Below are 21,659 nucleotides of genomic sequence, written 5' to 3' on the forward strand. Positions count from 1 at the left end.
ATATTGGCGAGTGCGGCGTTAAACAACAAACAAAGTATTGGGGAGGAGTGTTTAAACTTTTAATTCTTCACCCACCTGTTGTATCGTACAGCATACCGGAGTTCGCCATTGGTCGCCGTGATGCGGACAACAGCCACGGCTTTCGTCTTCACGGGCGTGCCACGGACGTTGCGCCCAACCAACAGTGCGATAAATTCTGAAATATTAGAAAACAATAAATGCTTCTTCTTTGTCAAGTATTAAATATCACGTGATACTTCGCCGTGTGAACACCGAAAATATACTACTCAATGTTTGGTAAGGAAACCGTGATGATCATACTTCATCTACATATACTAAACAAAAAAGTTAAGGACCGATTATTTTTTATATTTTATTGAAATCGTGTGCTAAGTCTTCACTACAGTGAGATGGATTTAACTCCGCTTTTAGTAGAAACGACTTAAGGGGTGGAATCAAGAAAATATCGAAAAATGTTCCTTTAAAAACAGAATAATTAAAAAATTGAGTAATTTAAAAATTTGCTATTTATAATTCTAGACAAGAGAGGAACCTGGTTGGCGACAAAGCCTAAACATTCTAAGCAATATATGGCTTTAAACGATTTCGAGTTAAAGAGATTTCACTGTATTTAAATATTTGATAAATGTTTCAATTATCACCTCCTTTGAGTTGTTTTTCATGTTCGTCTCCACTGATGGCAACCTCCTTGCCTTTGGTTTTACCGCTGATGCTGTACTGGTCTTCAAAACTACTGTCTGGAAAACACAAATAAACTGTCTGCAATATCACAACTATTTTCAAACAATACAGTAAAAATGCTTTCAAAGGAATTCCAACACTGATCGGTACGGCTGTTATTCTTTAAGAAGGATGCTATTTTAGTTACGTTAGAATCCCGACAACAAGAACCGTTTCCAGATACTATCAGTCACACAACTACCTACAATTGATGACACCGCTGTGTAGCTAACGCGCTCTGCTGAAATTATCTTGGATGGTTGGAATATGTAAGTGCGAAGCGAAGCGCATTGATGTTGGGAGAGCATTGATAACATGGCGCCACCCCCTACATAGATTCCCGCGCATGCATCGCAGCAGAAAAAAATGTAATGGATGAGTACTGAAACAATTCTCAGAATAAACATCCACTTTCAACCGCCATAGGAATACGTTGTATATCGTACATGTATGATAAAACTATCTTCTACATTGAATAGGATAAATCCACTTAACGTTCAGGATAGGACGTAGATAAAAGGCCTATTACAAATTACCATCCGTCTCCGGGCGAGTTAAGACGTCATAAAATACGATTAGTTGTCAGGGTACTATCACCCGTGTCATGGATACAAATTACGTATAATTTGATATTCATGGGTGTTCCGTGACTTTTAAAACACATTATCTCGCACGACTTGGGTACGGAGATGATGTAATTAAAGTGTTGGCTCCCTGTATCAATACAACAATACTGTTAGTCGTTCTGGGGAACATTAAAACTACATTTACATATAAATGAATGCCTAAATCCTTCATCCACCCTGAAGGGACCATCGTTCAACTGTAAATCCATCATCCCCCAAAATGCATGTCTCCAACATAATAGTTAACGAGTGTTTAACAAAGGGCGAGCTAATAGCCAGGGGGAGTAACTCTCATTGTAAGAGCTACTCAGCAGCAAATCCACGCTATTGTCACGTGGGTGGTCCAACTGAGGTATGTTTGGCGAACGGATGTGAAAAGCTCTTCAGAGATCCTGTATTTCCATATCAACTTATCCAATCATTGTTCCGCGGTGACAGAAATTGTTAAGTATGCTTTAGATTGGTCCCTGAGACAATGACACTGCAACTTTTCTAACTTAGAAATGCCGGTTGTCAAAGAGATCGGTACAGGTGTCGGTGAAGGAGATCGGGTTCGGCCTTGTTACATGGTCGAGAGCGAAACTTGAAGCAGCTTCTCTAAGGCGTGAGAATTACTGATGTTATGTAAAATACGAGTGGTGCTTGATGCATGGATTAAAACAGAGTCTCGATAACAAGTACAGCTGACGGTTCAAGGAAGTCTTATGGGTGGGTTGCAGATCGACTTTCTTATGAAGGGAGTCAAGTTTCTCTTTCGTCAAACGTCCCCGGGTTAAAGATAAAACTACATTGGACTTGATTGAGGTTAATGATTGGTCTACGGATGTTGATATTTGGTCGTGTTTGATATCTGTACTCAGAAATATTCTGGAGAAATGTAAATAATCTTAAGAATTGTGAATAATCGAGCCTCGACCAGTCAAATCCAGTAATTGACATTAGTTTGTTTGTTGTTTAACGCTGCACTCAGCAATATTCCAGCTATATGATGGCGGTCTGTAAAGAATCGAGTCTGGACCAGACAATCCAGTGATTCACATGATCATCGTTCCACGCAATTGGGATACGATGACATGCATCAACCAAGTCAGCGAGTCTGTTAGTCGCCTCTTACGGCAAGCATGGGTTGCTGAAGACCTATTCTACCCCAGATCTTCACAGGTTGACATCATTAGAATCGATCTACGCGACGCAATGACATGAAGTCATCCAAGGGTTCGAACCTGACCACCCAATCCGTTTAGTTGCCTCTTACAACAAGTATAACTTGGCGGACCTATATTCTTAACCAGAATCCTCAGGGTTATTATATCTTGAAATGTGATTTCTTCGAGAATTTCGCTTATACACATGCAGTGGCTTGTTAATAATGGGTCTGGACCAGACAGCCAAGTGATTGATAATATGAGCATCGATCCACGCAGTCGGGGTACGATGACACGCTATCAGCCAATGTTGACCATCCTATCCGTTTAGTCGCCTCATACTACCAGCACCGGTTGCTAGGATACCATGTTGACCTGGGAAACCCCCGGGGGTTAACGGGACTTATTGTTGGTCAATGTTTTGAAGATAAGGTCGAACAAAGCCCAAGGACGTTAATAGAAAAATAAAAGTGTCACCAAGAACTCGATATGAACGGACTCCAACTAAATCAGTGAGTGAATATAGTTTAACGGCACTTCGAGCAACGTTCCTGCACTGTTACAGCGGGATACACCCAAAATGGGTTTCACACATTGTTTCCATGTAGGGAATTGAACCCGGACCTTCGTCGTGACGAGCGAGGGCTTTGACCACTAGGCTACCCAACTACACAGCCTAGATGAGGATCGGTTACAATGTATGACCTGGCTGATTCGGTAACTCTGTTGCTTGCTTTATAGGGAACTATGTCGGCATGGACAGTTGCTAATGATATCAACCACTTGCCTGCCTTCCAAGACTCGTTCACTTATAGCTTCTCACCCGGAGAATGTATAGAAAGTCGTATTCCAGGAAGGAGACAAATATTAAGGGTGCACCACATTTTCAAAGCCCTAAAATAATACCAACCATTCCTACACAATACCCAACCTGCAAATGATTGAAACATAGCATTTGTCTCACTGGGGGCTATTTGATACAGTCTAGCAGTGAACAGTGAAGACTTGCAAGCATACAGCTTTAGCCTCAGTAAGGGCCCTTTGGTACAGAACAGCAGCCCCAAACAGGGATAACGTACCTTGGCCTGGACATGTTTTGCAGCATCGTTCTGGCAGGAGGACCGGGGTGTCACACATAGGCTTGGGGCATTCATCCTTGATGTTCCTGCATACGATCTGCCCTTGGTGCTGGAGAATACCTTTCCTCTCAACCTGCAAGATAGAGTGAGTGAGTGAGTTTGGTTTTACGCCGCTTTTAGCAATATTCCAGCAATATCACGGCGGATGACACCAGAAATGGGCTTCACACATTGTACCCATGTCGGGAATCGAAACCGGGTCTCCGGCGTGACGAGCGAACGCTTTTACCACTAGGCTACCCGACCGCCCCTTGCAAGATAGACACGATGGGTGAGTGAGTGAGTGGTGTCATACGCCGACTTTAGCAGCCGTATTGCGTTTGTTTGTTTGTTGTTTAACGCCGCACTCAGCAATATTCCAGCTATATGACGACGGTCTGTGAATAATCGAGCCTGGACCAGACAATCCAGTGATTGACATCATGCACGTTTGTGTGTGGCTGCTTGTTCAAGTCCCGACAGATGCCGATGTTATTGTGCTGACCCACTGAGATACCATGCCGCAGTTGAACACGAATACTAAGACACATTATACTGACTCCGAGCAGTCCTTGTTTCAGCCCCTTAAAGCCGAGCGTTTGGCAAGGTGACAACAAGTACCATCTTTTAACGTCTTTTGGTATGATTTGTTTGTTTATGTGTTGTTTAACGCCGCACTCAGCAATATTCCAGCTGTATAACGACGGTCTGTGAATAATCGAGTCTGGACCAGACAATCCAGTGATTGGCATCATGAGCAACGATGTACACACTTGGCATACAATGACGTGCATCGACAAAGTCAGCGAGCCCGACCACCCGATCGCCTTTTACGGCAAGCATGGGTTACTGGAGACCTACGGTCCAGCCGTATTGTGTAAGGGACTGGTCATTCATTATAGTGGGAGCGGTGAGATTAAAGAGTACATGTGTGTGTGTGTGTGTGGGGGGGGGGGGGGGGGGGGGGGGGAAGAGTGCATGAAAAAAATGTTTCATAAAATGAGGGTTTAGGCAATATATGATAGTTTTAAGACCAGTCCCACTCACGCCCCTATCCATCCCCATTCCCCCCAGGATACACGACCAGTTCCTAACGGTAAACAAAGAATGGGCTTCAAACATATCCATTTTGATAACCGAAATCGGATATTCGGCGTAAGGAAGTAAATCATTAATCTTCCACATCTGGTATCAAATGTAAATAAAGAAAAATGCTTCATGTTTTCAATAGGAAATGAGGTGATAGATAACATGGAGCCTTATCAGGGCAGAGTCGTTACTTTCGCACATAAGTATACAATGAAAATAACAGCTGACTGCATGTTCGTGTCGTATGTGCGAGTGCGTGCCTGGCCCTTGAGAACGTGCGTGTACCAAGACCACATCCGGAAAAAGAAATTTGGAGTCCATTATAAATTAAAAAGTGGTGATATCTATTCATCCTATCGACAAATGGGGCAAAAAAAAACAATAAGTACCTATTACACATGAGTGAGTGAATGTGGTTTTACACAGTGCACAGTCAGCAGTATTTCTGATATAACAGTACTTATCACGGAGTGATGACATCTTGGCAGGTGCGCAGTGGTGTGGTGAGGTGGGGTGAGGTGTGGTGTGGTGAGGTGGGGGGGTGAAATGTGGTTTAACGTCGCGTTCAAGATTATTGCACTTGAATGGTGACTTGCACGCACGTGTGTGTGTGTGGGTGTGTGTGTGTGTGTGGGGGGGGGGGGGGGGGGGGTGGCTGCTTGTACTAGTCCGGACTGATGCCGATTTATAGTGCTAGCTCACTGAGATACCATGCCGCAGTTTAACATGAATACCCCACCTTAGACACAATATACTGACTCCGAGCCGACCAGTCCTTGTTTTATCCCTTTAATGCCGAGCGCCAGACAGGGTAACAACAAATACCATCTTTGAGTAATGTGACAAGATTCCAGAATCCAAACGGGGTTATGCAACGTATGGTGATGGTGCATGTGTCGTCACTGTCATAACTAATGCAATGTTATAACTAAATAGTGGACTACGTGTGAATAAATTGATCTCCTAATATTAACATGGGCAGTGCTTGGGTCATAATTTTGGTTGACCAGACCCAAACCGAGTGAGTGTGAATTGACCTTTAAGCCGTTGAGAACAGTATGTAACAGTGTCAGCTTGATGTGGGAGGAAAACCGGAAGTGATGCGGGTCTCAGATGTCGGTTTTTTTTCACTTTCGTGAGTGAGTGAGTATGGTTTTATGCCGCTTTTAGCAATATTCCAGCAATATCACGGCGGGGGACACCAGAAATGGGCTTCACACATTGTACCCATGTCGGGAATCGAACCCGGGTCTTCGACGTGACGAGCGAACGCTTTAACCACTAGGCTACCCGACCGCCCCTTCACTTTGGTGAAACCCACGAGCATGGATATGGTGCTGACATACCAAGAAACATGATCTGGGCGAACCGGGATTCGAACCCACGGTCATAAGTTTCTGGCGTTTCCAAGGGACACAACTCTGGACAGCGAACAGCCGCACCTAAGACGACTGGGCACCGTACCCCCCAGACCCAAATCGAACCTTCGTGATAGACATATCTAGGTTTCCTTACGTTCATAGTGACACCACGTGTGTGCACCTATAACAAACTTGTACAACATTTTGGGACTCCGCCTGTTGGCAGGGGAACCAGTTTAAGATGAAGATGAAGATATTCCTGTGAAACCATAGGCTAGGGCGTGCCTGTATCTGATGAAAGCAAGGGGATGTGGCCACCCCATTTGTCAAAGCCACCCTTTCAAGAAAAGTCACTCTTGTCATATCCCGAGGCTTAATGATCCCATTTGGATATTAATCATATTGCCGCGTGACCCATTACTCGATCGCCGTTTTGAATCTACCGTTATGAGATCAGATTATTGCAAATGTGGTGTTCACTCGCGCAGTGTTGGTAGCTATTGTAATTCCCCCGTGAATTCAAAGAAAGTAGGTCGAATATATTCACATTTGAGTATCAATTATATCCCCAGCTTCTGATACGAGTGACGGCTTCCCGTTCCTTCAATGTAGACATTGGACTATCAGACATAGGTATGTTGGGCTTGTGTATAAACCGTTGCCACGTGCTAGCTCTGGCAGGTATCGCGTTCACGTCTCGCGCCCTACTGCCTCTCCATCAGAGCCCCGCTAATTGGTGATAGCAGTAGCCGATCGGCTCCCCAGGGGGTAGTTGGGGAGGATGGGGTGGGTGGTGGAAGCAACTGTTTCAGGGGTAAAGCCGGGGAAGGGAGGGTGGTAGAAGTGAATGATGGCTCCCCAAGGGTAGGGGAACTCAAGGTGGATGGTGTTTCACGCTCCTAGACCAAGAATGGTGAGTGAGTGAATGAGTAAGGTTGTTACGCCGCTTTTAGCAATAATTCAGCAATATCACGACGGAGGACGCCCGAAATGGGCTTCACACATTGTACCAAGGTGGGGAATCGAACCTGGGTCTTCGACCTGATGAGCAAACGATTTAACCATCAGGCTACACCACCGCCCCTAGACCAAGAATAGGGGTGGTTTTGTGTGGGTTAAATGACGACGGGTCGTAAGTTAAGGGATCTCTGCCTGGCAAACAAAGGGTTAATAGTCAGAGCACTATGCGACTATGTGAATGCGACAATCAGTCAGGTTACACAATGTAACTGGTCAGCAGCCATTGCGCTTCACAACCATTAATACCAGGATTGCGTGACACAATCGGGTGACGTGAGGAACAATGGCGGGTGACGAGAGGGACAATGTCGGGTGACGGGAGGAACAATGTCGGGTGACGGAAGGAACAATGTCGGGTGACGGAAGGGACAATGTCGGGTGACGGGAGGAACAATGTCGGGTAACGGGAGGAACAATGTCGGGTGACGGGAGGAACAATGTCGGGTGACGGGAGGAACAATGTCGGGTGACGGGAGGAACTATGTCGGGTAACGGGAGGAACAATGTCGGGTGACGGGAGGAACAATGTCGGGTGACGGGAGGAACTATGTCGGGTAACGGGAGGAACAATGTCGGGTGACAGGAGGAACAATGTCGGGTGACGGGAGGAACAATGTCGGGTGACGGGAGGAACAATGTCGGGTGACGGGAGGAACTATGTCGGGTGACGGGAGGAACAATGTCGGGTGACGGGAGGAACAATGTCGGGTGACGGGAGGAACAATGTCGGGTGACGGGAGGAACTATGTCGGGTAACGGGAGGAACAATGTCGGGTGACGGGAGGAACAATGTCGGGTGACGGGAGGAACTATGTCGGGTAACGGGAGGAACAATGTCGGGTGACGGGAGGAACAATGTCGGGTGACGGGAGGAACTATGTCGGGTAACGGGAGGAACAATGTCGGGTGACGAGAGGGACAATGTCGGGTGACGGGAGGAACAATGTCGGGTGACGGGAGGAACTATGTCGGGTAACGGGAGGAACAATGTCGGGTGACGGGAGGAACAATGTCGGGTGACGGGAGGAACTATGTCGAGTGAAGGGAGGAACTATGTCGAGTGACGAGAGGGACAATGTCGGGTGACGAGAGGGACAATGTCGGGTGACGAGAGGAACAATGTCGGGTGACGAGAGGAACAATGTCGGGTGACAGGAGGATGACAATATTAGGTGAAGAGAGGAACACTATTTTTGGGAGGCAGGTGGTGTTGAAAGAGGAATCAGGTTCGCGTCCTCGAGGCAGGCGTTTGCCTTAAGATAAGGAAGTGGCAGCTAAAGTATGGTCTGTTCGGCTCGGCGACGATGCTTATTCTTTAAGTGCATTCCGTTAACAAGCAGGTTTTAGATCGCGGAGTATCAATAGCGAGTAAGTCGAGCTTGGTTTAACGTCACAAGGAACAGACTTTCATGTAGATCGCGTGGTTAAGGTTAAAAAACAGACACGTCGTCGGAGTGCGATGACACACAAGGCCAGCCAGCTAACAGGCTCGATCGCGCACCGAACACCAGATACTCATTTTACGATTATTCTGACGGCAATAAGCACAGGAACATTATAAACACAAATGGTCGATGGAATGGATTTTTCAAAAGAAGAAAATTATTTTCTACAGCTACTCCAATATGTAAGTTTCAAAAAGAACAACAAAACACAACAAGGATATAATTAAAATGCGAGCACATTTATCATCCTGCCAATTAAAAAGCGGAAGTTCGATGTGGCAGGTCGCAGGGGCCCAAGGGGCTTCGTGGGTTCCTATAAAGTTTAACATGGTTGTTTATTATTACTCGGCAGTGAGACTGCACATGGAGCTATTGCATGTATTTCTGGAATGTAGGAGGCCCGTGTGCGGCGTGGTCACCGTATCCCATGTAGGTGGATTGAGTTTAGTTTTACGAGGGAGAGAACACAGCCCGTTGGCACGGGTCACGGAGGACAGAACATGGGAGTGAACATCGTCACCTAGTGTGCTGTACCGTGCGTACTTCGGTCAATCTGGGTGGGGGATCTCGTCACGGGTGTAATACGGTGTGGGTAGGGGTCTACCACGGGTGTTATACTGTGTGGGTGGGGGGTCTACCACGGGTGTTATACTGTGTGGGTGGGGGGTCTATCACGGGTGTTACACTGTGTGGGTGGGGGGTCTACCACGGTGTTATACTGTGTGGGTGGGGGGTCTACCACGGGTGTCATACGGTGTGGGTGTGTGTGTGTGGGGGGGGTCTATCACAGGTGTAATACTGTGTGGGTGGGTGGGGTCTATCACGGATGTAATACTGTGTGGGTGTGTGTGTGTGGGGGGGGGTCTATCACGGATGTAATACTGTGTGGGTGGGGAATCTTTTCAAGATTGTAAAACTCTCGGTGGGGGACCCATCACGGGTGTAATATTGTGTGGGGGGTGGGGGATCTAGTCACGGGTGTAATACTGTATTGGGTTTGGGGATCTACCGATTCTGTTTTTTAGGATAACATGCTGGGAATGGTGTCGGGTTTAATTAAAGTTGATAGAACAGCGTATCCTTATTGTCAAGGGGGGCGCAACTCTACGCAACGAATTACGGCACTCCAGATAACCGCGGAGACACACACCGCTGGGCCATCCGTGCCCACACACTGCTCAAGGGAAGACAATCAGGGTGAAACTATGACACCCCACCCCCACCCCTCTCCCCCCTCCGAGGCCACCCCAAGTCCATCCCCTACTTGTACCCGTGTTTGACACGCCACCCGGAGAGCACTTGTTCTCAAAACAACGGTTATCCGCATGGTCGGCCGGTAAATCACTGAGGGTACTGGCACTTAATACCGTTGTAAGATGATATCAGATTAAACCTAAAACAGCGGATTGGGGCAAAAATCAGTCGAGAAGAAAAGATATTTGATAAAAGCACGCACTATGGGGAAAATTGCGTGATTGACGCTGTTAAACAAACTGGCTTTGATTGCCGAACTGTCAGTTACCCTTAATCCCAAACTTAACAACGCGGTGGGGTCGTGTGACCCGAGTTGAATTAGATATCGTCTTCAAAAGATCAAATTAGGGTACAAATTGGTGATATCGATGGCACTAAGGGCCCAGTCCGTCTGAGTTATGGGCTAATAAAATTCGACCTACTATACGTGCCAAACTCAATCAAAGATACCAAACTGACGCGGAACAGAGTCGAATATTCCAATATAAGCAACGAGTGTAGCTTTATCGTACAGATACATCAACATTCGAGATATTTAAAAAAAAGTTATTTTATCAGTAAAAAGAATAAGTGTTTTCTGTTGCTATTTCAGTGGGTTTTTAATCATGGCGTGTCATCGTTGTGATGGAGGATGCCCCGAAGTTACGTAAGTCGTAGACAGTTACCATATATAGCGATAATAATATTCATGAAAAAATAAATTTAAACAATCACAAACATTAAAATGCTGCTCTCGAATGACGTGGTGCACACCATGAACATCCGGGTTAGAATAGGTCTTCAGCAACCCATGGTTGCCGTAAAAGGCAACTATGCTTGTCGTAAGAGGCGACTAACGGGATCGGGTGTTCAGGCTTGCTGACCTGGTTGATGCATGTCATTGTATCCCAAAAGCATGGATCGATGCTCATGATGTCAGTCACTGGATTGTCTTGTCCAGACTCAATTATGTACAGACCGCCATCATATAGCTGGAATATTGCTGGATGCTGCGTTAAACAACAAACAAACAAACAAACATGTGGTACAACATGAAATATAGTCGATAAACTGTCTTCAATCATGTTTACTGAAAGTGTTTTATGTGGCGGACTTTCGAAAGAGCCTGAAAGTCAATGGGAAACTGTTTACCCCAGTTAACGAAACAAATTGATAAGTAAACTTTAATCAAGTAAACGCGGAGGCGAAATACCACCCCCGAGGTGAGGAGAGGTGAAATCGGTTTTTTGTCATGTTCAGGATTATTGCACGTGTTTTTAACGTGGCGTGGCGTGGCGTGGCTTGGCGTGGCGTGGCGTGGCGTGGCGTCATATGACGGTTGTATAGTACTAACCCACTGAGAAACCATACGGCGGTTCAACATGGTATACTGATTCCGAGCAATACTTGTTTAATCCCATTAAAACCGAGCGCCAGGCAGGGCAACAACAAGTACCATCTTGTAACATCTGTATGACGAGGCTGGGGCATCGAGCCTTCCGCTTTCCCAGGTATCAACTTCACCACCAGAAATCACTCACAAGTGGGTTAGTGAAAGATTTGGTTTTAACGCCGCTTTGAACAATATTCCAGTTATATCTTGATGTGGTTTAGGTTTGGTGTTTTACGCCGCACTCAGCACTATTCCAGCTATATGACGGCGGTCTGTAAATAATCGAGTCTGGACCAGACAATCCAGTGATTTACATCATGAACATCGCTCCACGCAATTGGGATCGATTACATGCATCAACCAAGTCAGTGAGCTCGACCAATATCTTGATGTGGGAGGAAAGCCCGATGCGATGCATGTCTCAAACGTTTAACGAGCACGGGTATGGTGCTGAGAAACCTAGAAACATAATCGGGGCGAACCGAGACTCGAACCCACGATCACAGGTTTCTGGTGTGTCCAAGGGACGCAACTCAGCACAGCGATTTGCGGCGCCTCAGACGACTGGGACACTTGTGCCCCGAAATCAGACACTAAGCCACTGGACTAGTTATAATACATATTGCCTTTCAGACAAATCTGACCCAAACACTTCAAGCTCCAACTTTGCATTGGACAAACTAAGCCACCATGAGTGAGTGAGCATTGGTTTTACGCCGCTTTTAGCAATATTCCAGCAATATCACGGCGGGGGACACCAGAAATGGGCTTCACACACTGTACCCATGTCGAAAATCGAACCCGGGTCTGCGGCGTGACGAGCGAACGCTTTAACCACTAGGCTACCCGACCACCCCTAAGCCACCTTGAGAAGGTCACAGCTACGTCCGGAGTTGGGTCTTATTGTCAATGATGAAACTAGTTCGGAGTTTTCTGTAAATGTAATGACGGCCCTCTTGTCCGAGCATCAAGATATGAGCTCTTTACAGCGTTCTGACGATCTCAGATCAATGGGTTTGGATTAATAAGCGGTCAGAGGTTGTCAGGACATAAGAGTAGCGTCAATGAGAGTGCTTGTCCTCGGTATCTTCCCATTGTGGGTCGGGAGTGCGGCTGTCAACATGGTCAATATACATATGCATACACGGGAGTGGCAGAAGTGTGTGTACCCGTCTTATGGAAATCTATTAATGGTGGAAGTATTAATGAAAAGGAAGGTCATTTTATTCTTACGTGGGGTTAATTCTCTGCTGAATGCCCTGAGGTTGAAATTAACATGAAAACATTTTACAAAAATACGGTGTTAAATTGTATTAATGAAATATAATAAAAACCGGCCAAGAGACTCATTATTTCCTGAAAGTGCGGTAACCTAGACTTGCCAACTATTATAGACTTGCATTGGTTGTATTTGATATGTGTATGGGTCTGGATGACAGACTACCCATTAATGCCAGTCACTTGATATAAGTATACCTATACATATAGCTGTGTAATCGAGTTCCACCCTGAAATGACCCATCTGAAAAATCGCCCCGTTTTCAACATACTCAATATTTGACATACAAATTGTTGTATATTTATTATGATGTCTTTTGTTATAATTCCTTCGATTCAATGTGTGGAACACTAGCTAAGACATCGTAACCAATATTACGAATATATTAAGTTTTGAAAATAATACAACTTTGTCAAACCACACCCTACCCACGTAACTAAGTTTAAAAAAAAAAATACGTATGTCGTGAAAACGAAACGTCGTGAAAAAAGGGTTCTACTGCTTTCACAGACGTGTGTGTTTTGATATAGAAACAACCCCATATAAGGGCTACAGTAAACAGGTAAATATAAAAATTCATGACGAAACGTATTTTTTAACCATGTCACATAACTTATTAAAAAGAGAAAATACATCATCCGTTCTCATATTGCGAAGCAGGTCAGAGCGGTGAAAGTAAAAAAAAATGTAACAGTAATTGTCTCCACTTGAACATAATCCTCTCTAATCCCTTAATCCAGTTCGTCCCCTCCTAAAGATGTCCCCTGGGGTGACAATTGTGTCCGCTAATCCACTGTGCCGATTCTTTTCGCTTTCCGCGAAGTAGATAATCCCTTGTTATACTCCTTCGACATGGCAGACAATGGCATGTAATCCGAGGTATGAATATGACAACTAATGGTTGTTCCGATTGCCTCAGTCGACGTTTTATCACAGTTCAAACGATAATCTTATCCACATAACTTACACGAGCCAGTAGCGCCCAGAGCCGAGGCGTGCTGAACGCTCACACGTGAGGATTAAGCATGTACAAGTTGTTGTTCAGTAAAGCACGCATTCCCCGGTACCCGGCACAGAGCTAATAAAGACAGTATCAATCAAGGGAATATTTTCTTTCATTTACTGTGGGAAATGTCAGATATTTGACCCCTTGACAAAAGTGACCTGCGGATTGTTCAGTAACGCAAACGGTAAATTAATTATAATCGAGCGAGAATTGTTTTACGCCGCTTTCAACGCGGCTTTTAATTTGATATTACGGAAAATAAGTGCGTGGGCATCTTATACCGTTTCTAACAATAGTTAGATATTACGGCGGGGAACACCAGAAATTACACCCATTGTACCCGTGTTGGGGATCGAACTCGGGCCTTTGGTGTGACGAGCGAACGCTTTAACCGCTAGACTACCCAACCTCGTTTATTTTACGCAGATTTTAGCAATATTCCAGCAATATCACGGCGGGGGGCACCAGGAATGGGCTTCACACATTGTACCTATGTCGGGAATCGAACCCGGGTCTTCGGCGTGACGAGCGAACGCTTTAACCACTAGACTACCCCAACGCCCCGACATAGTATGGAGTAGATTGTTAATTACAATAATATTTTCTCAGTGTGTGTACAAGAGCTCTTGATTCATATTTTTTAAAATAAACACAAATAAAGTGAATAGTTTTTAGTCAACCTACTACTATTTATTTCCGTTTGTGGAAGAAATTTTTTTTTCCAGTATCGAAATTATCGTATAACGACTTTAATATCGACATTTATGGCAACAAAATGTATCGTTTCAAACAGGTTTTGGGGAGGTGCACCAGTGACAGAGCATAAGCATTTATCCACGGCGACTCTCGGCTAGGGAATAAATTGTAAAAGGGAGTTTGGTTCATCGTCGCTTTGAACAGTTTCAATCATATCGCGTTCGTGTGGGAAGAGTGAGTGAGTGAGTTTGGTTTTACGCCGCTTTTAGCAATATTCCAGCAATATCACGGCGGGGGACACCAGAAATGGGCTTCACACATTGTACCCGTGTCGGGAATCGAACCCGGGTCTTCGGCGTGACAAGCGAACGCTTTAACCACAAGGCTACCCGACCGCCCCTCGTGAGGGAGGAACACCGGAAGCAGGTGTCAAACATTTACCACTTTGGTGAAAACCCTCGAGCACGGTTATAGTGCTGACAAACCTAGAAACATTATCAGGAGGAATTTGGGATTCGAACTCACGATAATAGATTCCTGGTACTCCTAAGGCCAGAATTTGCACAGGGAATTGCCGCGCCTCAGATGACTGGGTCATCCGTATCCTTGAGCTTAGTTTGTTTGTTGTTTAACGCCGCACTCAGCAGTATTCAAGCTATATAACGGCTGTCTGTAAAGAATCGAGTCTGGACCAGACAATCCAGTGATTGACATCATGAGCATCAATCCACGCAATTGGGATCGATGACATGCATCAAAGAAGTCAGACGATCCCGTTTGTCGCCTTTTACGACAAGTATAGTCGCCTTTTACGGCAAGCATGGGTTGCTGGTATGGCGTTGGACGCTTTACTCCTGTTTTAGCGAATTTCAGGACGTATGACGGCCTGGGGCGAAGAGAAAGGGGTACCAATGTGGGGAATGATGTCGGTCTTTTCTGTTACAGATTACTGAATTCTGGGATAAGAACCCACAACAAGCGGATGATGAGAGCTGTTGAACACAATACGACTTTAGCCCACATGAGCGCCCGTACCCGCCATTATATAATTCTCTATAATTATCATAAATATAACTCACGTGTCTAATAGGATATACTGAGACTAACATCTAGTCTCTGGAATGAACAACTCTTACTAAAAACATCTTAATAAAATATAATAAAAAGGAGCCCAGATACCCTCTTCATTTTCCTGATACAGCAGTAATCTAGACTTGCCAAACATTATAGACTTGCTTTGGCTTTTTTGGATATATTTGTATCTGGGTCTGTATGACAAGACTTGGACATACTATTCAACGCCCGATTCTTTGATATTACTGGTATGACAGATTAACTGTAGTTATATGAGTGAGAGTGAATATGGTTTTACGCCGCTTTTAGCAATAGTCCAGCAATATCACGGCGGGGGACACCAGAAATGGGCTTCACACATTGTACCCATGTCGGGAATCGAACCCGGGTCTTCGGCGTGACGAGCGAACGCTTTAACCACTAGGCTACCCGACCGCCCCTGTAGTTATATGAAAGTACCGGGTGTTCCTTAACTTCTTTTGAGTGGTTTCTACCCACCCGATATCGCACGGCTCTACCAGGCTATCAAAAGGGCTGTCGAGCAGTCCAGTGGCTGAACTGTTTGATCGTCACGCCGAAGACCTGGGTTCGATTCCCAAATGGGTACGATATGAGAACCCACTGAAAGTGCTCCGGTCGTATAACTGCTTGAGATTGTTAAAAGTGTCAATTATCTTCAACCAAAAATGGCACTACATTCACGAAACAACATTTCGTGGGAAAATATCCTTTTCCTATACATAATACAGTACTTAATATGCATGATTTAATCAAATCGAAAATCGTTTCAGTAAATAATATTTTGCACCACCCCTAATGGTATATATCAAAGACTGTCGAGGGGGTTTCGTCTCAAGACGACAGTCCCTTCAGAAGACTCCACTTCATTCCGAGCACGGAGAGTGCAAGAATGTCAAACAGTCGGGTGATGGAGCTAAATACCACGCTATTCGTCCCCCACTCACACGGCGTGAAACGTACACACTCCCGACTCGCCAGCCTCGTCACCCGACTGTTGCAGTCTCAAAAGTAAGGATTGAGTAGAAAACGAAACACGACATTGAATAACGCATTGTGACGACAGTGTTCTGTAGTTAGATACATGGCGTGGAAATATTCATCGACTTGAACACATCCATATATTTGTACCAGTTTCAAAGTTGGTCAAAAAGACAATTATTTTACATCCTGGGGTGTTTTTTTCCGGTTATGCGATGCGAAGTTAAATATATAACCTGGGCCCACTTGCACAAAGCGATCTTAGCGATAAGACCATCGTAACACTATGTTAAAGTATGGGAGTTACGACCATCTTAGCGCTAAGATCGCTTTGTGCAAGTGGGCCCTGATTCAATCAAACGGTCCCCCAAAGTCCGCGAGATGGTTACAACACATTTACAGTAAACTACGTTTATAACGAACACGCTTATAACGAACTGACCGATATAACGAACTTATTTTTCAGTCCCGGCCATTTGCTGTATATATGCTGTATGTATGTTTATATCGAACTACGTCTATTACGAACTAAAATTAGTGGTTCCCTTGAGTTCGTTATAACCGTAGTTTACTGTATTCACACATTACGGGCTGGGTGTTGAACAAAGCGATCTTGGCGTTAAGGTTGTGTTGTACAACGGCATCGTGATCTTGGTCGATGTAAATGTTGTGAACACACATAAATTATATTAATGTAGGTTTGTCAATAAGTGAGTGAGTGAGTTTGGTTTTACGCCGCTTTTAGCAATATTCTAGCAATATCACGGCGGGGGACACCAGAAATGGGCTTCACACATTGTACCCATGTCGGGATTCGAACCCGGGTCTTCGGCGTGACGAGCAAACGCTTTAACCACTAGGCTACCCGACCGCCCCGTTTGTCAATAAGCGTAGACATATTTAAGGGTACGGAATGCCTATGTCCAATAACAGTTCACAGGTAATTCAGACCACCTTTTCACAGATCACAGGTAATTTTTCCACCCATTTCACAATCACGGATCATCATCGTGTAAATTAGTTCATATTTCATAAAGATTCATGTTTGCTTATCAATCTGATAGTGATTTTAACCATTTCATTGTCAAGTTAATGCTTTTGCATGTATAGACTAGGACGGCATCTCATGTTTTTGAAACATGAACTTGGTGACAAGTTGTCAGACGGACCATTTCGGGCGTTGCTTGATATTGTCATGTAACTGTCCCCAAAATTCACTTCTTAGTTTTCACGGTTTCGATATAAAACAAACGGGGTAACGAATAATAACGATTCACGAGAAAAAAAACATTTCACAGAAAACGTGTAATTTATTTGCAAATTCACTATAACAGGACTCTTGCGAAATGACGTTTGTTGTTGAACGCCGCACTCAGCAATAGTCCAGCTATATCACGGCGGTCTGTAAATAATCGAGTCTGGACCAGATAATCCAGTGATTGACAACATGAGCATCGTTCACGCAATTGGGATCGATGACATGCATCAAACCAAGTCGGTGAGCCTGACCACCCGATCCCGATGGTCGCCTTTTACGACAAGCATAGTCGCCTTTTACGGCAAGCATAGGTTGCTGAAGACCTATTCTACCCCGGATCTTCACGGGCCGCTAACTCCTAACGTGAAATATCGAATCACGGCAAATTAAAAAGAACCAACAACGTATAACGAAATAGGCATTCCCTATCCGCATTGTGTTTCCCAGGCGGCATCTCTATCATATGTCATTATTTTTTAGCACAAAAAATGACCCTATTGTTTAGCTGTTCGCGTTCAAAATTATTGCACTCAAATAGAGACGTAGGTGCATGTATGTGGCTGCGTGTACTAGTCCGGACTAATGTCGGTTTTATAGTGCTAGCCCACTGAGATACCATGCCGCAGTTTAACCCCATTCAGACACAGTACACCGACTCCGAGCCGAGCAGTCCTTGTTTCATCCCCTTGATCATAAGCTCTAGGCAGGGTAACAACAAGTACCATCTTTTAACTTCTTTTGGTATGACGCGAGCGGGGATCAAACCGCCGCCTGATAAAACCACCGACCTTCCGCTCTCCGGGCAGACGCTTTATCCACTAGACCACGGAGGCGGTCGTACAGTCAAAGAAGCACGCATAAACAAAGCTTTGACCTCAGTATCCGACACAGTCAGTGCAACAGAAATGACATAATTCATAGTTCATCGGGGCCTTAGCAACAGGGAATGATGGATAACGAACATATTATAATGCGTTACAAACCATCCATATTATACACTGAATGATTGCGGTCGTAAAACACAGCCTTGTCGTAACCCCGTCAAAACTGTCAACATCGCGCTTTGGGAGGACATTGAGCGATTAGACTTTAAAGCCGACGTGCTACAGCTGTTGATGTGCATACCCGTGTATTATACAGCCACCTCATGGAGAAATGTTTAGCATGCTATTTCACCACTAAGCTATAGACAAGTAATCGCTACAGGTCTCCCTAATATCAAGCCTTTATGGTGTAATGACAGAGGAATAGTTATTGTCGAAACCGTCTCTACTTAAAACTCGCTAGTTTAATACACTTTTGAATCCGCTCCGTCGCGCGTAGGATGTGAGACGTTAAGTGTGAGTTATTCTACAGAAAGGATCCCTTTATTCCTCCTTCCCAAGCCTATAGCGAACGTGAGTTAATGTATTATTATATACTTCTAGACCAAGTCAGGGCCTCATAAAATGGGGACCCCGTGTAGTTCTTAGTCTTGGAGAAAATGACTCAAAAGAATCCTAATGCGATCCACCGGTTTCTGTTGGGTACGTCAAGATCCCGGGTATGCATCAGAATGTAACGCGTGGCTGGGTTTAAAATCACATCATCATCGCTAAACCTTAGAAGTATTTTTAAAAACTTGTTTACCTTCATGAACAGTTTTACCTGTGGTGTGTTTCTCATACGTGCTTATCTTAATGTGTGGTTCGTGTGCTCGCTACCCGGGGTATTAAACCACCTACAGTGTCTTTGATGTTGTAATAATAATAATTATGATGATGGTTATGAGGAAAGAGTTCCGCCCGTAACCCCCATCCCCCACCCCTTCCCCCTTCCCAAAGTTACATATGTATGCTTTGCGGCTCAATCCTTTTTATTACATATATTTTTTAAAGAGGCGAGCGGAAGTCTTACCGATAATGATAAGAAAGATGGTGGTGATAATTATGATGGGAATTGTGATAACAACGATGACGATGACGATGACGACGACGACGACGATCGGGTTTAAAAACCCGTCGCATCGGCATTGTTTCGGACATGTTCCTTGTGACGTCACCAAGTCATGGAATTTAATGATATATTAAATTTAAAAAAACATGGGCTATGATGATGTTAATAATAATCACAATAATCATAATAATAATAGAACTTACTGGCAAACATTCGCACTTGACACACACCATCGTTCCATGGGGAAGTAACGCTGGGCTCCATCGCTGTTCCAAGTGGTAAAATGTCCCCCCAAGCCAACAGCCTACATTAAGAAAAGCTTTTATGAGACAAGAATAGGCATATTCAGCAGATCAGATTCTCGCTCCGAGACGCGCATAAACAGCACGTAGCAAAGGTACTCCAGTCAAACACTCGACGACATGTCAGTACTACAATAGCTAGCTATTCACAAAATGTAAAACACGAAATCAAATTATTTCCTATAAAACACATTAGTATAAGGAATGCGCCGATACCGTCCCATCTGTATCCCTGTATTCATCTAACACATTAAAAAAGTTTATTAACAAACCTAAATATAGGGTAAGGGTACGCTGGAACATAGACGGGGTCAGTTTGTGTAAAGCGCGAGTTAAATCTAAACGCGGGCGAGGCCAGGCTTGGAATTCACATGTTCAATATGGCTGTCGATTTGTTCGATGAATGAATGGAAAGTTCAGTAATAGGGTAGAGATTTAACATTTGAAAGCAGGTCCGTATGGAGCGGTGATACGAAGAATCAGGACTATAGAAAAACTTGTATGAGCTAGACATATTATGACTGCAGCCATTGACGGCTCCACTATCACAAATATCAACAGACGCTCTGCTATTTCACAGTCGAGGCGTTTAGAATGTCGACTGTATATCGCAACTGTAATAACGCTACCCAAATCTGCTCAGAGTCGCAGCACGGAGATAAGACTTAAAACCTGAACAGATACTTTGTGATTCTCTATCTACGTTCAACTGTTGCTCGTTCACCGCGACAATTATCTGTGGTAGCGGTTGAAAAAATATTTTCATAGAAGCATTGGCAGTTGTAGGTAAACAAGCTTAATGAAACAGATAGCAAGAAAGCCGGGAGTTGAAATTGACATCCTTACACAACACAACCCTGATAACCGCGGACGGTGCATCCACATTACTTATAAATCTTTTAAACAAACAATATCTCAAATTACGTGTTTACCCAATTTGATATTTATGGCAACACAAGTTAATATTTAGGACGTCATGCCGTCCGATTTGGACAAAATGACTCCGTGCGATATGTAATAGAAAATTCTTACCCGGCGTACGGCTTTGCTTGTGTTCCACCTTATCCTCAATTAAAGGGAACTTTTTCGGTTTTCGACAATCAAATCCAGGTATGGTCACAAATAATAAAACTATAAACATCCCGAATTGGGAACCTAGCCTTCGAGTATCCATTTCTCCCGTGAATGAAGCGAATCCTCTTGTATATCCGAGTGTGGTCGATGCTCTGTGTAAGACTAACAGGCGAGTCGCTAGGAACCTCTTACCGCCGACATTCGGCTTGGATTGGAATTGTGACAATCACCGGACGATCTTAAACACAGACCAAATAAGCTTAAAATCACAATTACAAAAAATCTCATTAAGCTTATGCCATGTGCTCGGGGTCGGAGCACACACATGCCTGTGCCGCATGAGCTAGCGTAGGTCCCATGCTCGCGGTGCGCGTACTGAATGACGGCGAGGCGCTACCTGGCTCGGTGTACGCTCGCTGAGCGAAGTCTATCGCCCGCCCGAGTCTCACACTCACAGCCGGGAGAAGTTAGACTGGTGTGCATGTTAACAGCTAATAAACAATATTAATTGGAGTTTAATTACTGAATGGGTTCATATCCGAAATGATAGTTTGGTGGGTTTGACCAGATGTGCTTGACATGCAACTAACATGGGATATTGATAAATGTCAACTTCACGTGTTTTGAGCCTCAGCCTTTGTGATGGGGTGAATGTGGGGAAATTGAAAACTGACTAAGTGGAAATCACGGAAGTTCGTCAACGGTCACTCGTACTTTCGTTTCGGAAATTGTCCGGAGGTAATTGGGGTTTTAACAAATGCAAGATCTTGAAAACTCAGTAAAATTGACGGTGTTACGAGATACCCAGTTCTCGTGTATCTATTTCAACAGCTGACACATCTGTCCCTTGTTCCGTGGCGGGGTG

General features: G+C 44.6%; 1 protein-coding gene across 1 annotated transcript in view; it reads right to left on the reverse strand.

Moving 5' to 3' along the window:
- The window catches only part of LOC139471332 (chordin-like), a 39,662-nt gene extending 18,477 nt beyond the window's left edge, over positions 1 to 21,185 (reverse strand). The window contains exons 1-5 of the mRNA XM_071253651.1: positions 20,753 to 21,185; positions 19,622 to 19,722; positions 3,592 to 3,724; positions 663 to 758; positions 76 to 196 (exon numbers count right to left, since the gene is read on the reverse strand). Coding sequence (XP_071109752.1) covers positions 76 to 196; positions 663 to 758; positions 3,592 to 3,724; positions 19,622 to 19,722; positions 20,753 to 20,894 — 593 coding nt within the window. The 5' untranslated portion in view covers positions 20,895 to 21,185. The remainder of the gene's footprint in view (positions 1 to 75; positions 197 to 662; positions 759 to 3,591; positions 3,725 to 19,621; positions 19,723 to 20,752) is intronic.
- Positions 21,186 to 21,659: the final 474 nt, after the last annotated feature.

The sequence above is a fragment of the Haliotis cracherodii genome, unplaced genomic scaffold, assembly GCF_022045235.1.
Source record: "Haliotis cracherodii isolate W230 unplaced genomic scaffold, xgHalCrac1.p SCAF_22, whole genome shotgun sequence".
Lineage (NCBI taxonomy): Eukaryota > Metazoa > Mollusca > Gastropoda > Lepetellida > Haliotidae > Haliotis > Haliotis cracherodii.